Raw genomic sequence first — 25,806 nt, 5'->3', positions numbered from 1 at the left:
GTAAGCCAGCTTGATATTCATAAAAGAGTTTCAAATGTTATAATGAAATATAATCTAAATTCATTTTATATGCAGTCTAATTATAGCGCTGATAAAAATAACATTATTTTTTGGCCAAAGACAATGTTTTGTTTCTGATATCTGGAAAGTGTTTTCTGTATTTGTTTACTATTTTTACTATGTACTATTTTATCCTCATTTCTCGTTATCGAGCAGTTAAAGTGCGATATTAGTTTAGCACCTCTTTCAGCAGTATCATTCACTACTGTTAAATGTTTTAAAATATTGCTAAGCCTCGCAGGTAATCTTCGTTCTGCATCCATTCTGATGCGTTTTCTTGAAGGAAAGATGTCGTGATTCCAAATTGCGAAAGGAAGTTACGTGAATTCGCCGTGATGAAGTGCTGAATTTCCTTGTCCAATAATTGCTTCATGCTTTTTGATTCCAGGCATTTCATATTTTCGTCACTTTAGATTTTTTCGTCAATTTCAAAATTGGCTTATCTTATGCTCTTTATTATTCAAATAATTATAAATTAATTGTACTAACTGTACAAAGTTCGCTAAATTAATGTTTTGATTGTTTTTATTATTATAAATTACCAAAAATCAAGCACTTCTTCCTTATAAATGTTGTTCAGAGAAAATTGTGAAACTTGAATCATAATTTGCATTAGTGAATGTACTTTTCACATTCTCATCAGAGAAGGTATTAGATTTGTGTTAAATCCCCCCCCCCCCCTCCTCAGTTTTTGTCAAATATCCACGATAACTTGTGAAAAAAAATTGTATTAGATTGGCCTTTGGTACACTCTTTTAGTGTCCTAAACTAAAGGTCAAGTTCGTTAGCCAGCCATTTTGGATAAAAATTCAAAAAGTGAGTGCATTTTGAATATTTTTGAGACCGCTTTTTTTTTATTTAAAAATTCTCTGTACGGATATTCATAGTATTCAAAAATACAAACATTTTATACCTTGATGACTTATTTTCACAAAGTCAAAAATTACCAGAGATAAAGAATTCACAAAATTCCAAAACACACGAAAATTAACATTTTAAGCTAAATAACGCACGATATGGAGAAAAGTCAAGAGAAGAAAAGTTTTCTTTTGAATGCGCTACACGATTATCATAAAAACTGGTTGAGTTTCGGTAGTAAAATAAATTGACAAAGTCTGGGTCACTTAGGTTAGCGATATAATTTATACGTTGAAAAACAATCAGGCTCATAAAATAGTGGTTTCAAATAAAATATCATGCATCACTCGTAGGGTTACACACGTCTTCAATACTCGTCCTGCGAACTGTTAGCTCCACGTGTAAAGACGTGCCTAATCCTACTTATGATGTAATATGCTATTATTTGCAAATAATGCAAATAAAATGTTAGAAAGAAATTAGGAAATCATGCGCGCGCCTTCTTCCATTTCTGCTTTCGGTAGTTTTGAAAATTTTATCTTAAATAATCTTAAGGGTAGTGGACAAAAAGTTGACCACTTTAAGTCACAGTTAAAGTTGAATTAAGAGTTGTTTATATAAGCATTCAAAGAGGTTCATATTTATTTTTAATAACAATGCTTAAAATTTAATAATACCATCCCTTTATTCTGATAGGTGAACTGAAAAATCCAGGTCGCAATATTCCTCACGGAACTCTCTCTGCCGTTTTATTCACATTTGTATGTTATATTCTACTATCCATCTTTACGGCAGCAACGTCGAGTCGCTTTTTGCTGCAGAACTATTTTCTGTATATGATGAAAATCAACATCCGGCCAGAATTTGTGGCCGTTGGAATCCTCACTGCGACCTACAGTGCGGCTTTGAGCAACTTGATTGGGTCAAGTAGAGTGCTAGAAGCACTTGCTAAAGACAATATTTTTGGTAAGTAAATAAAAATAACATGTAGCTTGAATCTATGTATACTTATTTAGAATCTGAGATTATGAATCATTATTTTCAGGTTCTGGACTGAATTATATAGTACAAGGCACGGGGCGGGGAAATCCAATCGCTGCCGTTCTGACTTCCTGGGTTCTTGTTCAATTCATTTTGTTGATCGGTTCTTTAAACGTCATCGCGCAGATTAATTCTGTACTTTTCTTATTGAGCTATCTGGCTACCAACTTGGCGTGCCTCGGCTTAGAATTAGCAAGTGCACCGAACTTTAGGTAAATAATTAAATGTGAAAGTGAAAGTAAAATCCGTGAGGTAAGTTTTCGATTTGAATTAGGTTGAAATGAATTTAATCTAAAAATATAATCATTTCCAGGCCGACTTTCAACTATTTCACATGGCACACAGCAACGATTGGCCTCCTTGGCACGATCATAATGATGTTTACGATAAATAGCATTTATGCCTCCAGTAGTATAATCCTCTGCCTAATTCTCGTCATCGTCCTTCACCTCTTTTCTCCCAGCAAAAATGCAGCCTGGGGCAGTATATCGCAGGCATTGATATTCCACCAAGTTCGAAAATATCTCCTAATGCTGGATTCTCGCAAGGATCACGTTAAATTCTGGCGGCCGCAAATACTTCTGATGGTTTCTTCTCCACGGTCTTCCTGTCCTCTCATAGATTTCGTCAACGATCTGAAAAAAGGCGGCTTGTATGTAATTGGACATGTGAAAGTGGGCGAGTTCTCGGGTCAGAACTTGGATCCGACGATCGACGAATATCCGCACTGGTTGAGTCTCGTCGACCATATGAAAGTCAAGGCGTTTATCGAACTTACGGTGACGAAAACAGTGCGAGAGGGACTCCATCATCTCGTCAGACTTTCTGGAATGGGGGCAATGAAACCTAATACGATCGTTTTAGGATTCTACGACGACCACGTGCCTCAAGACTTTTTTAAGACTTCGCAGTATTCCACGGCGAACTTCGAGAATGGAACTTACGCGAATGGAACGATTTTTCCGTTGAGGCCTATAAATGAAGAGAAAACTATGGACCCGCAGCAATATCTTGGTATGTGCTCGGATGTATTGAAGATGAAGAAGAATCTATGTCTCTGCCGAAATTTCCACAATCTAGACAAGTCGCAGTTCATAAAGTAAGTGAATTTTCATGTCTAGAAATAAACAGGGGTTCTAGACTCACGCCCAAGGCCTCCTGGTCAGGCCGGTTTTTAATAGAGGTTTTGACACTAATTTTTAAATACTTTTTTCATAAAAAACAAAGTGCCTTAACATGTTAAATGCACTACATTTTCGCTAATTAACATTAATGATACGTTTTTCCGTTTTCAGAAATTCAAATTTCAAATACATCGACGTATGGCCAGTGAACTTTTTCCAGCCTACAGATCACGATCCTTTTGACACAACATCTCTCTTTATGCTCCAGCTAGCGTGCATCATAAATATGGTGCCAGTTTGGAAAAATTTACACCTACGTGTCTTCCACTGTGAGGTCTCGGAAAGTATGAGTGATGGAGAGTCAAGCAGCTCAATTGACGCACCTCCAAAAATCTCCAACGAACACAGACTGAAGAAGCTGTTGAACATGCTCCGAATTTCAGCCTCTATTACTAGAATACCCAATTGGGGTGCACAAATTGGAGGATTGAAGGGTCGAGCTTTGGTCAGTTCAAAACAAGACGTGGAACCCGGTATTTTCGAATCCTCAGATTCGACCGATATCGTGCCCAGCAATGTTTCTCGAGCTTACATACTTAAGTGAGTATTGAACATTCATAATATTATTATCAAATTTTCAGCCGACTTAGTGAATCCCATGGGGATGCTTCTACTGTACTGCCCACTCAAAAAAAGGTGTCACGAGAGTTAAATACAGCCGTGTGGCGTCGCTAGTAGTATCTTTGTTCTACAAATCCATGCAGTACCATAGAAAAATTGCATAATATTTATAAAATATATATGAAAACCCCTTAAAAATTATGTTTTTTTCAAAGTGTAAAATCAGGTAGCAAATGAGACTTATGTACTTACGTATTTTTTTGTTTAATATACGAAAGATCGGCATAATTGACATAATTAAAACAAACAACAAAATAGCAGTGATATTCAGAACTTATAAATAAATAAATAACGAATACACAAATGAATGAAAAAAATGCGTGAAATATATATTATTATCGAATTATAAAATGTTCTAAATTTGAAATAACGACAAGATTTTTAATTGGCAACAAATAAAATCCCGAATTTAAAAATATTCGAAATTAAATTTTAGTCACTTCAAGAAAAACTTGTAAAAATAACGAATTATCAAATTCCCACAAGTATTTTAATTCTCGAAATTTAGAACTGCTGAATATAGTTAATTGATTATCAATTTATGAGCTAATAATAGAATCATAAATAATGGAAACAATTTAATTAATTATTTAATAATAATTTATTAATTATTTTTGGCAGTTTTAAATTTCGTCAAACTTAAATTTCAGCAATAGAATTTTTTTTCTTTATTTTGTATTAGTCCCGGATATTCAAACACTTTTAAATATAGTGATGAATAACTAATTTTTTTTATTTTGATGTTTAACAATATAATGCTAGTATGTAATAAATATAATTATATATATGTATATACATATTTAATCAATTAGACTATGTAGCGAAGCTAAAATATTTTAACATTTGTATGTCACTCTTAAAGAAAGATCATTAACGAATATTTGTTTATATCTGGCAACACTCAAATTAATCAAATATTACTTTTCGAAGTGCTATAATAATTCCATGTTGAAATTAAATTCTGATAATTGAGAACAAGAAAATAAGTATTATCACCTTCTTTTTAAATTCATGTAAATATAATTTTCATAAGATTCTTGAGAAAATTTAAAAGATTTTTAAATATTTTAGACGTGTCAGAAAAGAATCTAGAAGATTTTAAAGAAATTTTTTAATAATATAGGATTTTACAAAATATTATGACAAATTCGGGTCCTTTTAAAAGATGTTTAGAACTTTTAGAAGTTGGGAAGATATCAAGAAATAAATTATAAATTTTCGAAAATGTTTCCGAGTTTTTAAATATTTGTAAACTATTTGAAACATCTTAAATTCCTAAAAATATTTTTAACTAACACGAATTTTTTCAACATTGTTAAATATTGTTCGAAATTTAAAAATATTACCTCATAATCTTCTAAATTTCCCCAGCAATTAAAAAAATTGGCTTATTCTCTTGAAAATTTATGAAATTTTAAATTCTACTAAACATTTCTTGAATTTACACGATTTTTGTTTGTTTTTATTTTGCAATCATACCAAATTAAATCATTTTGCGTTAAAATCTTTCAAACTATTTTTATTAATTTTAGGAAATCGTTTTTTATGTTCAAAAACCTTTTTAAATTTTCTCTTAAAGTTCATTTTTCAAAATAAAACATTATTTAAAAATTTTACACGAATATAAGGAAAACTCTTTCTTTTTTTTAATCTTGCCAGACCTTCTAAACCTTCTGATCTTTAAAAATTATTCAAATTTCTCCTGCATTTTTTATTTAGTCTGCAAAATTTAAAAAGTTGCCTTAAAAACCTTAAGATTCTTCTTTGACTATTTTTGAAATCGTCTAAAATCTTTTCAAATAATCTCTTCAAATTAATTTTGCAAAATAAAAAATTATTTTAATTTTTCCTAGGAACTTGAAAAAATGTCTTTCATTTTCGTGAAACTTTACAAAATTCTTAAAAAATCTTGACAAGGTTTACTTATTTTTTAATCGTTTCAAAACTGTTGAATATCTCTTAAACGTAATCAATTTTTTTCTAAAATTATTTAGAATCTTTCAAACACTTTTAAACAATTTTAGGAAATACAGTGAAACTCTTCAATAGCCCTCCTTACTATAGCCCATGCGGAGCGGGCTCTAGTGACTTAGTTTCCACCCACCATCAGCCCAAAAATCGACGCTATAAAAGAGTTTCACTGTAATTTAAAATGTTTTGTGATCTTTTTTTTCTTGAAATTCCTTACAAACCAATCATTTAAAAATTTCCCATATATTGTAAGAACTTTTTTTCACACCCTGACAAAATTCAGTTTACCTAAAAAATTTGTAAATCCAAAAAAAAATTTTAAAAATGGTCTCAAAGTCTTGCATATTCTTTTAACCCTAAATTTTGTTTAAATCTGTAAAACCTAAAATTATTCTTTTAAAGTACAAACGAAACCATTTCTCCTCAGATCTTTCATAATTATTAAAAAACTTCTAACTCTTTTATTCGGGGTCTTCAGGTGTTCCCTGAGTTTACTTTTATGGCCTCATTTTCATAAATTATATAAATAAACCGTTTCCTTGGTACATTTTTAAGATTTTTGTAAAGGCTCTAAATGAGAAAAGACATATAACAGTCAAAACAATTAGAACAAAGTCACTACTAGCGCCACCGCATGGCCGTTTTCAACACATGGGCCATTTTCAACTCTTGGTGACAGGAGGCTGGTGAATCCCCTTTCTTCAGCTAATATTTCTCAATAAAATTAGCGTTGATAAACAGACGAAGTATTTCAGAATAATCTTCGAAGGAGAGCGTATGCAAATAGCAGGCCTCACAGGCTGGTCCCGATAACTCCTATTGTACCCTATATTCAGTTAAAAGTTCCTAAAGTATGCTGTTTTCAAGATTAGGTCCCTATATAGTACCCTATTTTCACACCATAATAGAACTTTAAACAAATTTGTAATTTGATCGAAGCTTCCAAGTTTCAGGGATTAAAAAAAATAGCAACAATCAGGGAATTAATGTAAGAAGTAACTGTGAAAAATCATCACGGCTGTCGCACATTCACTATTAGTCACTTTTTTAACTGAAAAAATCACATCAATTACTTTTCTCTTAATAAATTAATAAATACATATAATATAAATATAATAAATGTAATAAATTAGGGTCGATACCTGTTTTTGACTTGTCTTAAATTCTTTTGAAATATTTCAGGCAGTTTTTAAAGATTCCGACTATTTTATGTTTTTTTTAACTTCTAAGTCATTTCAAGAGCTTTTAATTTGAAATATTTCATAAGATTTCACTGGGTTTTTAAGGATTTCTGAGGATTTAAATCATTTTAAGGGATTTTAAAGCTCTCAATGTGTTCTAATACATTTTCCGGTATTCCAGGAAATATCATCATAGAATTTAACGGAATTTTACAATATTTTAGTGGATTTTAAAAAATCTCTTCACGATAAGTAAGGTATTCTGTAGGATTTTAAATATTTCAGGGAATTTGAAAACATTCGAAGGAATTTTTAACAAATTTCAATCATTTGAAGGGATTTTAAAGCGTTTTAGATATTTTTTATAGGGAATTCTCTAGAATTTCTAAAGATATGAAACAATTTTACAGGACCTATACAATTTTAAGGCATTCTAAAATATTTCACAGAATTTTATAAGCTTTCGAAGGATTTCAATGATAGTAAGGGTTTTTTTAAGCTCTTCAAATCGAATAAATTGAAAACAAATTTGATTTCTTTGATTTCCGTACAATTTTAATGAATTTAAAAGAATTTAAGGGAAGCGAGAAGAATTTAATTAAATTAATAAAAATGAAAGGTTAAAAGACTTCCGGATTAATTACGTAAAAACTTTAGAAAATTAAAAAAAGCCATAGATTTAAGTAGAATTTATTGAGTTAAGAATTCAAGTAAATTAAAAAAAGAAAAATCGAAAGAATATAAAGGATTCAGAGTGAGAAGATTTCGATGAGATTAATAAAAATTCAAGCAGAGATTAAAAGATTTCCTGATTAATTTAGTAAATACTTTTAAAAATTCAAAAAAAAATCAATGGAATTAAGTAGAATGAAGTAAATTGAGAAGAATTGAAGTAAATTAAAAAAGAATGAAGAACATTCCAAAGAATTAAAAAAAAATGCAGAGTGAATTCCACTAAATAATTTTAAATCTCTTCAATTTTTTGATACTACTCTTTTTTAACCAAAAATATGACTAATGACTAGAAAACAATTCAATTGAAATTCAAAAGAATTCAAATGAATTAAACCAAATTTTTTTTCATAAAAAAATTCCAGTTATTTCACTAAAATCTGAGTGGATTTAGAGGAATTTAATGGTAAATGAGAAGAATATGATGATATTCATAAAAAATGAAGCTGAATTTAAAAATAAATATTTATTCTAAATAAATATTAATATTAATATAAATAAGTATTTTAATAAATTTTCCAGGATTTTCAAGAACGTATTCAAGATAAGTGGGGTATTTCGTGGGGTTTCAAAGATTTGGAATTATTTTTTTGAATTCAGCCTAAATTCTTATTAATAGATCCTGAATTCTTTTAGAGTTTTTGAATCGCATTTTTTTTTTAAGTGTGCATTTACCTTCAATTCCTGCAAATTGACTTAAATTTTACTGAAATAAATTTTTTCGATTGAACAAATTTCTCCAATTCATTTGAATTTTTTAAATTTAGCTTGAATTCTTTTGTAGTCATTATTCACTTTTTTTAGTTAGAAATTAGTACAGTTTCACGGATTTGAAGAGATTTAACATTATTTTCTGGAATTCACCCTGAATTATTTTTAATTCTTTGGATGTTTCTTTATTCTTTTTTTTTAATTTACTTGAATTCTTCCGAATTTAATTAATTCGGAAGTCTTTTAACATCTCCTTGCATTTTTTTAAATTTAATCAAATGCTTTTCGCTTCCCTTAATTTCCTATAAATTCATTCAAATTTTACGGAAATCAATGGCATTTTTTATTTTTAAATTTATTTCCAATTTATTTGAATTCCTTTGAATTTTACATGATTTGTTCAAAGTTTTATGAATTTATCCTGAATTGGTTACCCTTTGATTGCGAAAAAAATACACTATGATCATGATAAAAAGTAACGTTTGGTCCCTATAGATTGTTACATAGGGACTGTGAGGCCTGAAATAGTTCAAAACAATTGATTCACTGATTTCAGCTCATATCTTAAACTATTTCAAATAATCATCATGATTTTAAATTTGAAAGTCGATTATTTTCAAAGCCAAGCTTAAAACCTTCTTGAAATGTAAACAGAGAGTGAATCATATTATAACTTAGCCTTTGGGTGTCAATAACTCTTCTGAGACTCGCGGTTTTCACTCAAATATCTTTCTCCAAAGTAAAAGCTTGGGTCATTTTGATCTAGTGGGACAACAATTAAAAGATAATTATGTGCGAAACCTCCAATTTTTGGAGATCCCAGAAAAGATTACTTGCATTTTCTTGAAAACTTGTAATCTTCCTAAGGTGATTTTATTGTAAAGAAAATGATTGTTGTACTATTATCAAGTGGATTCAGCTGAAAGTTGGTCAGAATAATACTCATGGTGACACGCTTGAGTATTTCATCTACACCAAGTAGCTTTTATGTGCATATGCGATTAATAGGTTGACAATAATTGTTATTGCGAATACAGTGAAGATAATGATTGTCCACAGTATCTAAAAAGCAAATTACTAATATATCTAAAAAAAACAGTAGAAATGTTGAAACGTTTTATAAACTATGTAAATAACACAGACACGCAAAAAAAAGTCTTGTCCACCAGACAAGATAAACATTTCTATACGTTTTTGGGGTCGCTGAACCCGATCCGGGGTTCTTTTTACTTGGTCAGATCTATCCGCTGGAATCATTTTCCATCTTTAAAATTGAAATGGAAAGAACCGATGTATCCATCTTGATCCCAGGTCTATCCCACTTGTCCACATGTATCCTTTTATTTCCACTCCCAATCCCTATTCTAGTGTTTCTTTCAAAATGAATCCTTCACTTATCTACACCTATCTTTTTCTATCCGTTAAGTAATCCAAAATCTTGGATTTCTTTTTCAATCCCTATCTTCTTATGTCATTAAATCTTTCTATATTTTTTAAAATATAAGATTGCCTTATCTTCCTGAATCCCAATCTTTATATCTAAATAAATTAATAGCTTATCCATCTCTATCCTTTTCTATTCGTTGGGCAATCTTAAATTTCGTCTATCCTTTTTAATCCCTATTTCCCTATCCAAGTGAATCAATTACTATCTTTTCTAGAATATAAGATAGCCCTATCTTGTTGTATCCCAGTCTTTCTATCTAAATACATCCACAGCTTATCCACCTCTATCCCTTTCTATCCGGTGGGCAATCTTAAATTTTTTTTCTATCCTTTTTAATCCCTATTTTCCTCTCCATATGAATCCATTTCTATCTTTCCTGAAACATAAGATAGCCCTATGTTCTTGCATCCCAGTCTTTCTATCTAAATGAATCCTCCACTTATTCACCTTTATACTTTTTTTTTTCGTTGGGCAAACTAAAATTTTGTATTATATTATTCAATACCTATTTTCCTATCCAATTGAATCCATTTCTATATTTTTTTAAATATGAGATAACCGGCAGGTTTCCAGTAGGTGGCTGACTCAAAATTTCTCACACAAGTGAAATCATTTGCACCCTCTATAACTGGAGGCTCAGAAGACATCTTTGCAGAGTTCCAACTTCGACTAGTAAGTCGTAAAGCTAGGGAATTTTGTTATTAGGTATATAAACCCTTGCTGGTTTAATACTATTTTGCGAGAATTTGCAATTCGAAATATATTATTATTTCCGAAACTCATAAGAATACTACATTTTTGAGTGGATTAAAATGGATAGAAATTAAAACGATATATCGTTGATGGTGGGTAGTCGGGGATACATAAAGATAGGCATTTGGGAACAACGAAGATAGAAAAAGATAGGCCTATGGGACCACAACGGATAGAGTCAGTGATAGAGAAAGATAGATGGTTGTGAACACCATGGGTAGGAAAAGATAGACAGTTGTGACTGTAAGGGATAAAGTCAAGGATACAAAGAGATAGATTTAAGTAGACGTGACGGATAGAGCGGGGAAAGAAAAAGATAGTTTGTGGGATGCAAAGTGTGCATTTAGGAAGGATTGAATATCTCTATCCTTTTCTATCCATACGCTTCTATCTGTTTGAACCTTTTTACTTCCAGCAGGAAAACTTTTTCATCAATTTTTTGAGGTTATGAACGAAATGCGACCTAGCCGAGTAAAAACAACCCCGAATCGGATTCAGCGACCCCAAACACGTATAGAAATGTTTATCTTGTCTGGTGGACAAGACTTTATTTTTTCATGTGGCTATGTAATTTTTTGTTACTTTTTCTTACCAATAATGAACTAAAGTAATCTCAAAGCATAATTTTTGGCCCTGGCTATTCATTATACAATTTAGAGGCTGTGTATTCTAGATTTACCAAACTTGAAATTTTTTTTTAGTGGCCAATCATGGTACCGATTTCCCTATACGTGGAATGAAAAATAGAAGCATTGCTTTCAAAATATTTCTTTAATTTTATACTCCTCAAATATCTTGAATTTGTTTCAAGTTCATTTGGATCTAAGAAAATCTATCGAATCTAGCAAGAATTTTTATGGGCATAAAGATGGAAGCACAAATAAAATGTTGATTTCTGGGGTATATGAACAGGGTTGCTACAAGACCAGGATAATTTTCTGCAAAAGTCATGGAATTTTGAAAAAGTGTCTGGTATTTTTCTAATAGCATCTAGTTCAACAATTATTTGAGTGCATTCTGGCGAATTTTTAATTTCCGAATTGATCTAAATCGATTTTTTTATTATTAAATTATTATTATTAATTATCTTCTGCAGAATTGCATGTAAAAATCTGGCAAAAATTTAGAAGACTCTGTAGACGCTCTTCAAAATATCAATAAAAATTGAAATTCTAATAAACTGTATATGATTCTGTAGACAGTGCATCTTTTAAACCTACTTTGCTTGCATGGAAAACCAAGTTACATATCAATCGTTCGATTCCGCGCACATTTCATGGGGGTTCCGATGCAAGATGGTATTGTTTTTGATTTCCATAATAATTTTCTTTCGACCCTGCCTATTTAACGTTCGTTAAAAAAAGTTAATTTTATGGAAATTTTGAAATAATCTTGAAAATGAAATGAAAATAAAATAATTTTGAAATGTAAGGTTATAACCTTACAACTCTGCTAATTATTCCCTAGATAGTGGTGGCAGTGAGAAAGAATTTTTCCAAGTGCCCTAAACCCCCTTTTATACGCCAATTAATTAATTACACCTTTTAACTCTTACGCATTATTTTCAGTATCAATAAATTAATTAGGGAGCACTCCTCACAAACGGCAGCGATTTTTATGTACCTACCGGCACCACCTGTTTCAACTACCTGGGGAAAAGATGTGGCACATCAACAATATCTGCAGTTGCTTACGGAGTTGACTGTAGATTTGCCACCAACGATATTGGTCCATGGAGTTAGCGCCGTAACTTCAACGACATTATAACGTTCAGATATTGAACAGCAGTATGCGCGACATTTTGTATTAAAGGTAACGAAAATTCCAGCCAATTCCCCGTAATATTAACAAGATTAATGTAAAAAGTAACACCAAATATTTTATTTTCTATGGGTATTTTTTTAAGCACTTTGTACATCTAGTTGCATAAAGTCGTAAGCCACACTAATATCAAAAATGATGTTTTTATTGATTGATTTAAAATTGTTTTCAAAATTATAGCATCGTAAGTCACAATGCGAAAAACAGAGTGGCCTGAAATTAGAGCCTGAAAGTTATTATTTATTTACATTTTCACTGTATAATTAAAATCGCGGTCAATGAAATATAAATGAAAATTATTGATGGTTAGTATTAATAGTTATTTCTGGTTCTTCGCATAACTTACATGTAATAGAATAAACCATAAAAATAGATTCCATACCTATCTTAAAAATAATTTGCCTTCTTCAAAATTAAAAGAATATTATTATGTAGCTTTTTCAGGTCAATTTTTGCCTAGAAGACTTTTTATGCTCTTTAAATATGTATTTTTGTAGAGCAAGTGGGTTACGACCTTCTGAGCGCTGAACCTTACAATTTGTAAGTAACTGAGAAAAAGGTTATAGAAATATTTTTAACTGTTTGTTAACTTGTTATATCTAATTTGTATTTAATTTGATATTATCCAAAAAATGTGCGTAAATATCGTTCTGACTGTTCAGAGATTTAGAATCGTAGGAGAATTCTTAATGTATTGGGAGATTAAAGAGAATTTAATTTTTATAACCTAATATAGTTAATGTAATGATGAAGTTAGCCGACTTAGCTCTCAGTTTTTTTGTACTAATATAATATTTTGAGATGCACTGTCTGAAAGCTTTGTCGGTGGGACAAAATGAAATCGTGATTTAAAAATATTTCTATATATTATATATCTTTAGAATTTTACGACGATATAGATGAATAATTGTCGGCGGAGAGCGAATTGCGTGCAGACTACGAAAGTAATTATAAGGTTTTTGATTTTAAATAAACGATTTATATACAAGAGGGTGAATTCTGGTTTAAAAGTTTATTTATTTCTTAAAGTCGAAATAAAATTGTTCATATTATCAACGTTTTAATTTGCAAATTTCAACATTTATATAATATCACGACTTTTTATTTTGAGTTTGTTTTATTCTAAATGGTTTAAATATTAAATTGGTGAAATTTTATTTTAAATCACCTATTACATTATGTCTACCTTTACAAATTTTAATTAAAATGTGCGTTTTCACAAATTAATAATGCATAGGGCAAAATTTACAAATCATTTATTTTATTCTACTTAAATTCACAGGGTAAATTTAAAATTTGTAATTGTTTGAATGTTTAACATTCTAAATTTCAAAATACAGAAAATAATTATTACATCTAGAGTAACATATTACGACTTGTTTTAAGGATTTGGATCCGAGTCGAAACATATTTTGACTTTTTTTTTATTAACATAAAAAACCGGGAAAGATCTACACTATATACACTATCTTAACATATAAATTATTATTATTAACTACATAACTTAACAATTTTTATAGTTATAAAGACAATAACTAATGTATACTTTGTCTACTTAATTCTTTTAAATATTAATTTTTTAATTAATAATTATTAATATATTCACTTCTTGAAAAACCTCTCTTAACACACTGGGAAATATTTATAACGCAGGAAAAAACCTTTAAAAAAAAACATTTTTTCCGAGCGAAAATGTCAGATTTGATTAATTTTTGTATTATATTTCTTGTAAGCAATAACAATTGGAAGTTTCTGCAACGTTTTCCTAAAAGAATATTGCAATTTGACAGTTTATACATGATGTCGTAAGAAAAATAATGTTTTGTTCTGAAGTTTAACACATTATTTATTCAAAGAAAGCAGCATTCTTTTCCCAGAAAATATGGCAGGTTTGTACATTTGTTTATCGTATTTCTCATTGCCAATAATATGCATTTAATGTTTATATTGTTTTGATTTTAAACTAATTAGTGAACAAAAACCTTATTAACATGATTCTTATAGAAAATTTCAGTATTTTCAGTTTTTTTAAACAACTAGAATTAGTCTCAACACAAATGAATTCTGTGTTCCCTAAGTCTAGGGACCGTAGTTAAATTACGTAACAGCTCAAGGGGCGGGGGGGGGGGGGGCATCATTCATGTGGGTAATTTTTAGAAATTTGCAAATTGAACAAATAACTCGCAGTAATTGTACAGAAAGAGCAGAAAGTTAATATAAAGTTAACTTTACGCGCCAAAAAGAAATCTGGTGAGTGAACAATGAACCTAGTCAGCAACATTTTTTTTTAAGTCAGGAAATTTTATTGGTAAACAAAAAAATGTTACAAATGTCACGGAATTTATATAATTTAAATAACTTTCAAGTAGAATAAATTAGAATATTTTCAATTGTATTTTAAAATTGTTTTATTCTGTTTATCAAGAATTCTAAAACGTTACAAGCTTAAGATTCCGGTCTTTGAATATTAATGCTCAAGGAATAATTAGGGAATTTTAACAACAAAGTTTTGCGGTGATTCTTTCTGTTTGAAAATTCACTTGTTTTGTTAAAAATTCATCTTTTTAGTTTCAAAATTCAACTATTTTCTTAGAAATTCTACTTTTTGTTTGAAATTCTTATGTTAGTATTTAAAAGTCAGGTGAAAATGTTTTTGGTTAAGAATTTAACTGCTTCATAGAAAATTCGTATTTTTGGGTTCAAAATTGAAGTATCTTCGTAGAAAATTTACTTTTTTTTTTAACTCATATTTTGACGGTGAAAAGATCGACTTACTCTGTTACTTTATTTTACAAATAAACTATGACCTTTTATTAATAATTTGTGTAAAAAAAGTAATTTTTGATTTATTAAATTTAAATTTTCGCAGAACTCGACACGAACAGATCGTGCACTTGCGAGGTCGTGATCACTCCCTTTTATTTCCTTTGAGGTTCATTTACACCTATGTTCATGATCCAACAACTATGTTGGAAAAACTCTCTTCCTCTCGCTCTAACATGTGATAATAGCATGAACTTATCTCATTCTAGAAACTTTCCGCAGAAAATAGCTGTAACGTTCATAGAATGAGATAACCGTATCTTAATGTTGTATGTAAGAGTGAGAGAACGAAAGTTCTTCCAACAGAGGTGTTAATTATCCTTTCAAGTTTCTTCGGAAATTTATCTATTCCCTTAAATTTCTTTGGAACTTTTAAAATCCACCAATCACTTTTGACAACACCGTTTTGAGCGCCCTCACCAGTCACGTGACTGCATCAACCAATCAGAACCACCGTTCATGCCCTATACGTGGCACGCAGCATGAATCCTTTCCACGTCCGCCATTTTAACTTGCGGTACTTTTCGGGAGTGTTGGTTTTATGTTTTATCGTTTCTTGTGAAAACAATCTTTTTTACTGAAACGTAAGTACCGATATGTCAAACTTTAATATTCGCCAAAATCAGTCGCGGAAGTTCGTCGATTTTACGGAACCCGCACGTTGAGACTGCGAGTGTTTGTTAAAACGATCGGGGAGTAGGTCGAAGGTGACAGTCAACCGGGTGCTGCCACTCGTTTTCAAAGGCTGCCATCGTGATAGAAAGTTTTTCAAGAGTCGTCGACTTTCGTGTTTTTTGAGGCCTGTGTATTTTCCAGAGACGGGCGTTGTGCTTGTTTTACAAAAGGTGGGCTCGTGAATTTGTACGACGCGACAATCGATAGCATCTAGTGCCAAACGTTTTTCAAGGAAACAAGCCACGCTTCGATTTTTTTCTCGTCGTTTTTGTCTAGATTATTGCGAAAATTAGGGGTGGTTGTTTTTGACAGACCAAAAACTGGGTGGATGTTTTGTGTTTTTTCTTTCTCTCCCCTCCGTTTATCCTTTTCTCTGTCTCCCTCTTTCGGTTTGTGCATCCATCTGGTCAGATATGGTAGCGTGGCCGACGAGTACACTTGCGTAAGCTCGTTGCGTTCCGTCCTCGTGTCACATGCATTCATATCTCACCCCTTGAGCAACCAGATTTTCCTAGTGATTCGTCATTCGCAAAAATTCGCTTTCATGATGCTTTAGGAACTGGAACTTGTTTCAATTTATCATAATCTAATTTTATTGTAATTTGGTTAATTATATTCTTTGAAGAGAGCGTGTGATTCTAGATGACAGGTTGAAATTGACGTTTTTTATGTTTTGTATATTTTCCTCGGAAACTGAGAATTTAAAACATTTTTCTTACGTTACTCGTTCCGCTCTTACTCCACCGTGGAATTTTATCTGTATCTTTTATTTGTTTTCTTTTAATGCAAATTATTTTTTTCAGGTTAAAATTTTTGTCTGGACCTTTTAAATTCCACTCATGTGAAATAAGGGGTTAACAACTTTAAAGATAGAAACTTTAATTAAGATAGTCATAGAAATGGGGGTTTTGAATGTAATTTAAAAAATATTTTCTCCAATATTCACATTATTCTGGTATAAATCTTAACTTCTTAAAGAATAATTTATTCCTACTAGGTTATTTCAAGGAAATAATATATACAAAAAGAGAATATTTTCCTGTTTATAAACTTTACTCAAGTCTCTAAATTGGTCATGAAGTGTTTTAATTAATACGCAGTCAACTTCAGCTGCGGTAGTTACAGCTAATTAAATGTGATCTAAAAAGATAAGGGATACATCTGAAAAAAGGTCACAAAGAAAAAGAGTCGGTTCAAAGTTATGGAAAATTTTCATTACGTTTTGTGCGATCCCTTAAACTTTTTAATATTTTGAAAACACACTTTTGTCGAAAATTACAAGATTATTTAAATTTTCAGGTATTTACATAACCAGCCACCGATATGGGGAATATATTCGCAACGTTGTTCAAAGGCCTCTTTGGAAAAAAGGAGATGAGGATTTTAATGGTGGGACTCGATGCAGCTGGTAAAACTACAATTCTGTACAAATTAAAATTAGGCGAAATAGTCACGACGATCCCAACTATAGGTAAGTCGTCTTCATTATCCTAAAGAAAAGAATAAATTAATATTATACAATATAAGATTAGTTGCTTAACAAATAGATTATGATTTTAAAATTGATTTACATAGCTTGAGTATCTACTAAAAACCACTTTTTTTTTACAGGTTTCAATGTAGAGACAGTCGAGTATAAAAATATTAGTTTCACTGTTTGGGACGTAGGTGGTCAAGACAAAATTAGACCACTATGGCGACATTACTTTCAAAACACACAGGTAACTTCTTTAAAGTGTGAATATAGAGAATACATTTTTCATGCTTAGAATTTTTTTTACTCGTCCCTCAGTTTTTTTCGAATGTAAAAAAAACTCCAATAAGTAACAAATTTGGATTTTACTCAATATCGCGGTTTATTAATGCTTTTTGAAAGTTTTTTTTTCATAAATAATCATTAATTTGTCATTTCAGGATAACTAATTTGCCATTATTTAAACAATTCTAATTTAGTAAAAAAAAATTTCAGTTAATCCGAAAAATGAACGCATTTCCTAAAAGTTATGAGTTATTTAATCAATTATAACCATGACATAATTAAAAAAAAATTACAATTATATTTCTATTATATTACATTCAAAAAAAGTGTAAATTTATATTGGTCAAAAAGTTTACAAGTATTCTTAGAAGACAAATGAGTACATCAAAATATTAAATCTGTCGAAAATTTAGTGAGATAAATTGTTACATTGATTAAAGTACTCGTAGCGTTTGGAATATACGTTCATTTCGCGACTTGCGTGAAAAAAAAACAGAGGTTTATACAAATTGAAAAAGCTTAAACAATTCAGAATTAATTTCAAAGTGACTGGGCAATATTTCGTTTCCTATGTATAATTATTTATGAAAAAATGACTTTAAAGAAGCGTTCATAAACCACGATATTACGTAACGTTAAAATTTGTCACAATGGGGATTTTTTGTGGACCCATGAGAGTGACTTAACGTAATTCACACTTAATATTTATAATTGATTCATATTCTCTAATGAGTTTTGAACAATATACTGAAATAAGAAATTATTTGTACCGTATTATCTCGTTTAAATATTAGACGTGACTTTTTTCTATGTTAAATCAATGGGGAATGTAATGGTCTTTCCGCGACTCCTAAATATTAACCGATTTTGCTCACATTTTTTTACATTTGTTAGAAACTGGGGGATGAGAAAAAAAATTATATAAAAAAAAATCCACCAAGTGTTCATAAAAACTAACCTTGTGTACAAATAGGAAGTAAATAATCATTTCTTTTTCAGGGACTGATATTCGTGGTTGACAGTAACGACAGAGAACGTATCGGAGAAGCTCGCGAAGAATTAATGAGAATGTTAGCCGAAGACGAACTAAGAGATGCTGTTCTTCTCATATTTGCCAACAAACAGGTGAGATATTTTTTTCTAAATCGGTGCATTCCTGATTATGATATTTTCCCTAGGAATATAGACCATAATTTTCACATAATTCGGTTTCCTTTTTTTTTCTATATATGATTTGGAAAGAGTGAGTTTTGCCTTTTTTTTATACAAACGTCCTTGTATTGATATAATTCTTGTTTCTTGGCACATTGGTTTAAATTCGGAGCCTATTGTACATATTTTTAGGCCTTAATATTTAATGGATAATTTAGTTTAAAAAAATGTTTTCCAGAATGAATGATCAAGAACACAAAAATGTTAACATTTTATCAGTTCTTTTAAACAATATTTATTTAAACAAATACTCCAGTGTACCCGTTTTTCGAATGAAAGAATGATTTTAATTCTATCATTGGTAAAAATTATGTAACTTTTTGAAAATAGTAATCAGACGCCAGTTTTACTTTAGTGAAAATTTCGAGATCTACTTCCAATCATACAATTTGTAGCAATAACATTGATCTTTCTTAAAAATTTGAAGATCTTTGGACGAAAAGTATATAAAATGAGTTTTTGAGTATTTCGTAAGGTGCCTTTTTGAAAATTTTGACTCATACATTACCAAATGTTTATTTGCAATAATTTAGCGTTTTAATTCACACCTGAAAATGTGTCATCGAGAAACAAAGAAATAATGAGTTTACAAAATTTGGGCGGCAATCTTGAATTTTGTCTACATTTTCATCACGTATTTTATAATAAATACATCTACCTCTAGTAAGAATTTGACGAAATTTTGTTATTAATTATGGAAATTGTAATGTTGTTTCAATTTTAAAGGTCCGCCGTTTATAACCTTTGAAGAAGACAAAAATTCGTTTAGATATGTTTCCAACATTGTCTAAAGATCATAATTGTGCAGAGCTAAAGATTCGAAAGAAATGTAAAAAATTACCTGCATTTGAAATTTTACGGTACTTTGACCCATGTTTATTGCATGAGAAATTTTGCTTTGGGAGTAAAATATGTATTAATCGACTTCGCTTAAGTTTGATGATCATTTTGTTGGCTATTCCAACAAAATATGGGGATGAGACCAAGAAGAATCCAAAATGAAAAATAAGGATCACTTATGACTGCATATATTATTATAAACAAATTTTTAAACCTTTTATTACGAAATATCGTTATCAGACCAGTAAATTGACACTATATCAATTAAATATGCGAAAAATTAAAATTATTATTGATATAAACAAACATTCAACTTTAGCATTTTAAAGTGATTTAGAACTTTTTTTATGTACGTATTATATATTAACGTATTAATATTTTTATTGTCGATATCCAATTTTATAAACTAATAGCTATATCTTCGCTTTTTTAAGAATTTTTTTTTTTTTAACGGACTGTATTATTTGGAATTTAGGTAGATGAAACTAAAATAATTATTTCACATATTCGAAAATGTCGAAACCGGAAATTTATTTATAGAATTAAGAGAATAATTGTAGTTGTTAACTGGTAAGTTGATGAGTGGCAGTACAGAGTTATCAAAAAAGGATTCAATTTATTTTTTGCAACACCCACCTTGAAAGTGAGGACTTCCATGCCTCTAAATGATATGCAAAGTACTTCAATCCAACAGTGCGGGAATAATAATAACGCATGCGCATTTAAAACATGTATACTTTGCGAATCGACGCAATGGGCGCGCAAGCGCACTATAGAGGTGCGTAACTTTGCACACCGGCAAAATAAAAATGTGTGTGTGTTCACGAAAATCATGGAATTCGTGTTATTTGCTGAATTAATGGAATTTACAAAAATCGCGGAATTCATGAAATTGACGGAATTGATAAACTTCATGGAATTTTCGTAATTCATGACATTTATAGCATTCGCGGAATTGAATATTCGTAAAATTCGTGGATTTCGTTAAATTTTCGGAATGCATGTTATTCGTGTAATTTGCTGAATTTGTATAATTCTCGGAATTCGCGGATTACGTGGGATTCGCGGAAGTCAAGGAATTCATGGATTACAAGAAATTCATAGAATTCGCGAATTAATTAAAAAAAAGCTTCGAATAAAAATGTGCTACATAATGTTCTCGGATGGTTTTTTGAAAAAAGAGCGCGTGATATACGTATGAACAGGTCAATACTACTCGTGGGATTGCAACATTTTTCTTCAGTTATTCACGCTCGTTTCGCTCTTGTGCTAACCTTCGCTTCGTGCTTTGAGCCTGCAACTCATGCTGCAAGTTTCACACTCTACGGCAATCGTCTATTTTGCGCAGTTGTATCACAAATGGCTATTTTAGTTAAAATTGTAACGTAACAATAATTTTTTCTTTTCAGCGTCGATATTTCTTGAAATTGTCATTGCGCAATGAAAAAAATAATTTTCTTATTTGTATCGGTCTTTTAACAAAATATCTTATTTTATACTTTTATATCAAGACCTTCAATCTTGTTTTTGCCTGGACATAATTTTTTATTTTAATCTCAATATTCTTAGCCGATTTACTCGAAACTGGCAAAATTTTATTAGATTACAACGGGTTTACTTGCATTCAGACATTGGGCAACTCAATACCTCGAGAGGAAATTTCTTTATTTTGCATTTAAATTGAAAATTACATTTTTAATTGGAATCCGCAATGCAATAAATTCGCTTGCTCTAATTTTGGGTTAGTGTAACTTTGAGCTTGTCAGCGTCCGAATATGTTTCCTTGAAACTGTCTTAACTTTCACTGTTCAAACTTTTTCGCACTAAATTCAGCAACACTTCATCTCTCTAGTGGACTTTTGTTCTTAAATGCAGGGGCGGTCAACGCAATGGGAAGTAAGCGGCAATAGATACCCAGAGCTAGCGCCGCGTACAAGTGGTCTGTGAACTAGATCGTATGTGCATGTGTCAGTGCACGTATATGTATAAATAGTTCTTTCATGTGGTTTCGTTTTATTAAAATGAAAGGAAAATGAAAGACTTAAAGCAAAACTTGAAGAATATGAGACAAAAGACAGATAAGCAACATTTTTTAATGCCTTTATATCATATTTCCATAATTTTGGACTAATTCTTTCGTATGGTAATACGCATGCAAACAAAAGTTTTTCAGGTTGTCAGTCGCGTATGACAGTTTTCAAATTCCAGGGCCAGTCGACCGTCAACGCTTTCGATTTCAAAAGTGAACCTTCCCTTGCCCCGTTCACCCGCTGTCGACAGCAGCGCGCGTACAATTGGTCTGAGAACTAAATATAGTCATAATAGTACGCGGCCGTCTACTTCCCATTGCGTTGACCGCCCTTGCTTAAATGGTTCTATTGAAAAAATTCGATTTTTTTGGTCACCTATACACGGCAGGCCCTCTCAACTCTAATGGGCGAATATGAAGAATTATGATTATTATTTCAGACATAGTACAAGTTGCGACCAGCTGTTGGCGCTCCGTGTCGCCACAGGTGATTGAATTTGAAGGTTTAAAAATTCAAAATGTCAAACGGTGCCAAAGTATATATATATTATTTGCAAAAAAGGAATCCGATGACTATAAAGTTAAACAAACGGAGGTGTGTCGTTCCCGAGTGTCAATAGTCGCGTCACGTGCAGCATCACCAATTTTTGAAGGACGCAAAGCAGGGTTTGTTGTGGTTAGAAGTGGTGTCAAATCCTCTCTTGACTAAAATGACCTACAAAGAAAACCATAAAAGCGGTTATCGAGTGCTTTCTGCGTTTTCGGGCGAAAGATTATTTACGCGGTCCGCGAAAATTTCGCGAAATGGCCCTTTCAGGGTATTTTGATATATGAATTAAAGTATTTTTATAATTTTGTAACTTTAGGAACCGAATTCAGCACCAAACAGAATGAAATAAAAAAACAAATGAGGAAATATGAAATTATTTGAAGTTGAAGTTATTTTAGACACATTGAGATTTGCAATTAAATCATTATTTTAATTAATAACTCGGAATATCCTGAAATGTCAATTATCCGATAATTTTATAAACTATACATTCTAAACTTTCGTTTAATATGCATTCCATCTAAATCTGAGGATACACGTTTTGAGATATTTGAAATATGCATTTTTTGTTTAACTATAGAAAGGATATCTATTTTTAAGAAATAGTTATCACTGTCGTAAAGCTTGGCAAATTTCCTTTTGAATCCGTTAGTTACCATTTTTATTTGGTTTGATTATGAAGTAATACCATTTTGGCTTATGGTTTTGCATCTGCAATATAATCATGTAGTCCTGCAATTTACTGTAGTTTGAATAAAGTAAAATGTTTTAAACAGTGCGCTCTTACCAAAATGGAATGCCCAGGTATTCGTTTTTAAATTTGTTATTTCTTGAAATAGTATTTTCATTATTTAAGTTTTCTAAGTGTTCACGATATTGATACATGATAGTAAAAAAAAAGTTTATGAATTGCACAGGATTATAAGCCACAAGCTGATTTTCAAACTAAAAAAAAAGTGCGACTTACAAGTGTTTAAATACAGTATATAATTAATTAATCAATTTATCGTTAACCGACTCATATTTTTATTAATTCCATTTCTTAACTTAGTGATGGGATGGTTGAACTTTTTTCACATTCGTAGAAAAATTGAACACTGAATTTTTTGTTTTAAAGGACCCTACACAAAATAAATTGAAAAAAGGTCTCGGTGGATTTTTCTAAATTTTGGATATGTTTTAGATCATGACATCCTCGATAAAAAGTTCTTATGCCAAAAAGTAAAAAATGGACAGTTTTTCGATCGTATCGCATCAAAGTTCGCTTTTCGTGTAGCTAGAGTAGATATACCAAACTCGAGGACTATTTGGCGTCACGCCCAGGGGTTCCAACCAGTCCTCTAGTTTCGGTATATCTCTGTTAGCATACATGAAAAGGCCCCAAACCGTGTTCAAATGTCGGTATGTCTCCTTTAGCATGCACGAAAATCGGCTTTGGACGCAACACCAAAACAAAAGTATTGCTCTTTCGACCTTCAGACGCGTATATTATTGATCGGGTTGTCCTAATCTACAAAATATCAAAGCTAAACAGTCCTCAAGTATCGGCATGTCTACTCTAGCGTGCCAAAAAGCGATCTTTGATGCGATACGAACGAAAAACTGTCTATTTTTTTACTGTTTGGCATAAGAACTTTTTATCTGGGATCTCATGATCTACAACGTATCCAAAATTTAGGAAAATCCACCGAGACCTTTTTTTCAATGTATTTTGTGCGCTCGCAAGACGGACTTTTTAATACTTAAGGTCAAAGCATTGACAACAGTAATTGGGTGGTTGTATCTCGTGTTTCGCACTCGAGTTTAACCTTGAAATTGTATATCATTCCCATAAATGTAGATTTTTATCATTACGGTGTAGGGCTTCAAAGATTTGAAGAAATTTGAAAATTATTTTTGCAATTTATTTTGAATTCACCCTGAATTATTATTAGTTCATCCTAAATTCTTTTGAATTCTTCTAAAGTCATTCCATTCATTCGAAAGATATTTTAAAAGTTTTTGTTTCATTCATCTTGAACTCTTTAAAAATCACCCTAAATTCGGAGGTATTTGATCAAATTTGTTAGAATTCTCTTTAATTTTTTCCCAAATCGTTTTTGTAAATATTATATTTATTTTTAAAGATATTATCTTAAAGCTATTCAACTTTTACGTTTTTCAATTTTTTAAGAACGGTTCCGCATCAGATTATTCAATTCAGAAAGTCTGATTTTAATACTTCAAATTATAATGTCTTTAGTTTTCATGTTTTGAATTTGAGAATATAAATGAGAAAAAAGCCTTTTTTATCATTATTTTGAAATTAATTTATGAATATTGACCAGCATGCAAAAACAATTCTTATTTTACTAATTGATTAATTGGAATTTTTTTATTTAATTTAAAACGTTGGAAAAAAATATTGAACAGTTTTGACTAGCTTTTCCAGTAGCCGGACTGCCTTAAATGATGAGCGATTCAATATAAAATCATCGGAAAAACTTCAGCTGACGTCAATAATTTTGATGAAAATTCTAATATCAGTTGCTTAAGTTTTTGAAAGAAAACCCCTAAAATAATTTTTGAACAAATCAAAAAACTTAGGAGATATTTAAAATTGAAAATTTTGGTCCTCCATGTCAGGCCTCGAGTGAGCAACAGAAACAATTGTCGAGAATATAAAGTTCCAGTATATGCGGCACTTCCCATCCTCGACAATTGACTCAATTTCCCTAGGAGCATTTAGAGGAGCGATATTAAGGTGAATGCCATAGGAGTGACATATATGGCAATAAAGCACTCTTAGTGCCGCATTGTGCCTTTGAATGTAGGTCGTTCCCGCGTGAGTTGGACAACTAGATAGTATGTGAGCTAAATGCTCGGGGTGTGCATGGCACGCCCTGCAGCTATCATCGGGAATGTCTTGGCTCAAAATGTGGCGACGGTATGTTAAGGTGGAAATGACTACGTCTTGGCATGCAAAAATGAAACCCTCTGTACCAGACTTCAATCCGGGCGATTAAAGGAAAGCAAACGTTAGCTCACAAGACATTGACTGATCCTTCACATTCATGTGGAAGATACCGTGATACAGTCCGAGTGTTTCAGCAGCCTCCTCCGCTGCTTTGTACAGAAATGCTCCTTTGCCCACTTCTTCGTGATTCCTGACCATTTTAAGAAGAGGGTCTCTTCCATTTGCAACTCTATGTGCTGTACCCAGAATAATCCTGTTGTGAAGACATTCAAGGCTCAATATTCCGCGACCCCTTTGACGGCGTGAGATGTACAGTCGCGGAACGGAAGACTTAAGATGCATGCTTTTGTTCATGTGAATAACCTTTCTTGTCCCGATATCAAGAGATCTGAGCTCGTGCTTCGTCTATGGAACTACTCCAAATGAATAGAGTAGTACCGGGAGACGTTTGTATCTGCTTCGGAGAGTGTCCTTTATAGGTGTCACATCCTGAATGCGGCTCTGTGGCACGCCCAGGTATGTATAAGTCTCTCCAGCGCAAAGGTGTCGTATGGCGCTTTTATCAACGAGCTCAGGATCTTC

General features: G+C 31.4%; 2 protein-coding genes across 3 annotated transcripts in view; both read left to right on the top strand.

Annotated features, from left to right (window-relative positions):
• LOC117167434 (solute carrier family 12 member 9) overlaps positions 1 to 13,373 on the top strand; it is an 18,162-nt gene extending 4,789 nt beyond the window's left edge. The window contains exons 5-9 of the mRNA XM_033352368.1: positions 1,615 to 1,884; positions 1,964 to 2,171; positions 2,273 to 3,058; positions 3,255 to 3,683; positions 12,128 to 13,373. Coding sequence (XP_033208259.1) covers positions 1,615 to 1,884; positions 1,964 to 2,171; positions 2,273 to 3,058; positions 3,255 to 3,683; positions 12,128 to 12,326 — 1,892 coding nt within the window. The 3' untranslated portion in view covers positions 12,327 to 13,373. The remainder of the gene's footprint in view (positions 1 to 1,614; positions 1,885 to 1,963; positions 2,172 to 2,272; positions 3,059 to 3,254; positions 3,684 to 12,127) is intronic.
• Positions 13,374 to 15,670: 2,297 nt separating this feature from the next.
• Positions 15,671 to 25,806, top strand: part of LOC117167709 (ADP-ribosylation factor 1) — an 11,617-nt gene continuing 1,481 nt past the window's right edge. The window contains exons 1-4 of one of the 2 annotated variants that reach the window (XM_033352849.1): positions 15,671 to 15,787; positions 17,178 to 17,349; positions 17,490 to 17,599; positions 18,637 to 18,762. In XM_033352849.1, the coding sequence (XP_033208740.1) occupies positions 17,202 to 17,349; positions 17,490 to 17,599; positions 18,637 to 18,762 (384 nt within the window). In that variant the 5' untranslated portion in view covers positions 15,671 to 15,787; positions 17,178 to 17,201. Of the gene's footprint in view, positions 15,788 to 15,918; positions 16,049 to 17,177; positions 17,350 to 17,489; positions 17,600 to 18,636; positions 18,763 to 25,806 lie in introns of those variants that run through there. The other variant, XM_033352857.1, reaches the window with a different exon arrangement.

The sequence above is a fragment of the Belonocnema kinseyi genome, chromosome 1 (genome assembly GCF_010883055.1).
Source record: "Belonocnema kinseyi isolate 2016_QV_RU_SX_M_011 chromosome 1, B_treatae_v1, whole genome shotgun sequence".
NCBI lineage: Eukaryota > Metazoa > Arthropoda > Insecta > Hymenoptera > Cynipidae > Belonocnema > Belonocnema kinseyi.
Note: the sequence above shows the minus strand (reverse complement) of the source record. Positions and strands in the feature narration are given on the sequence as shown.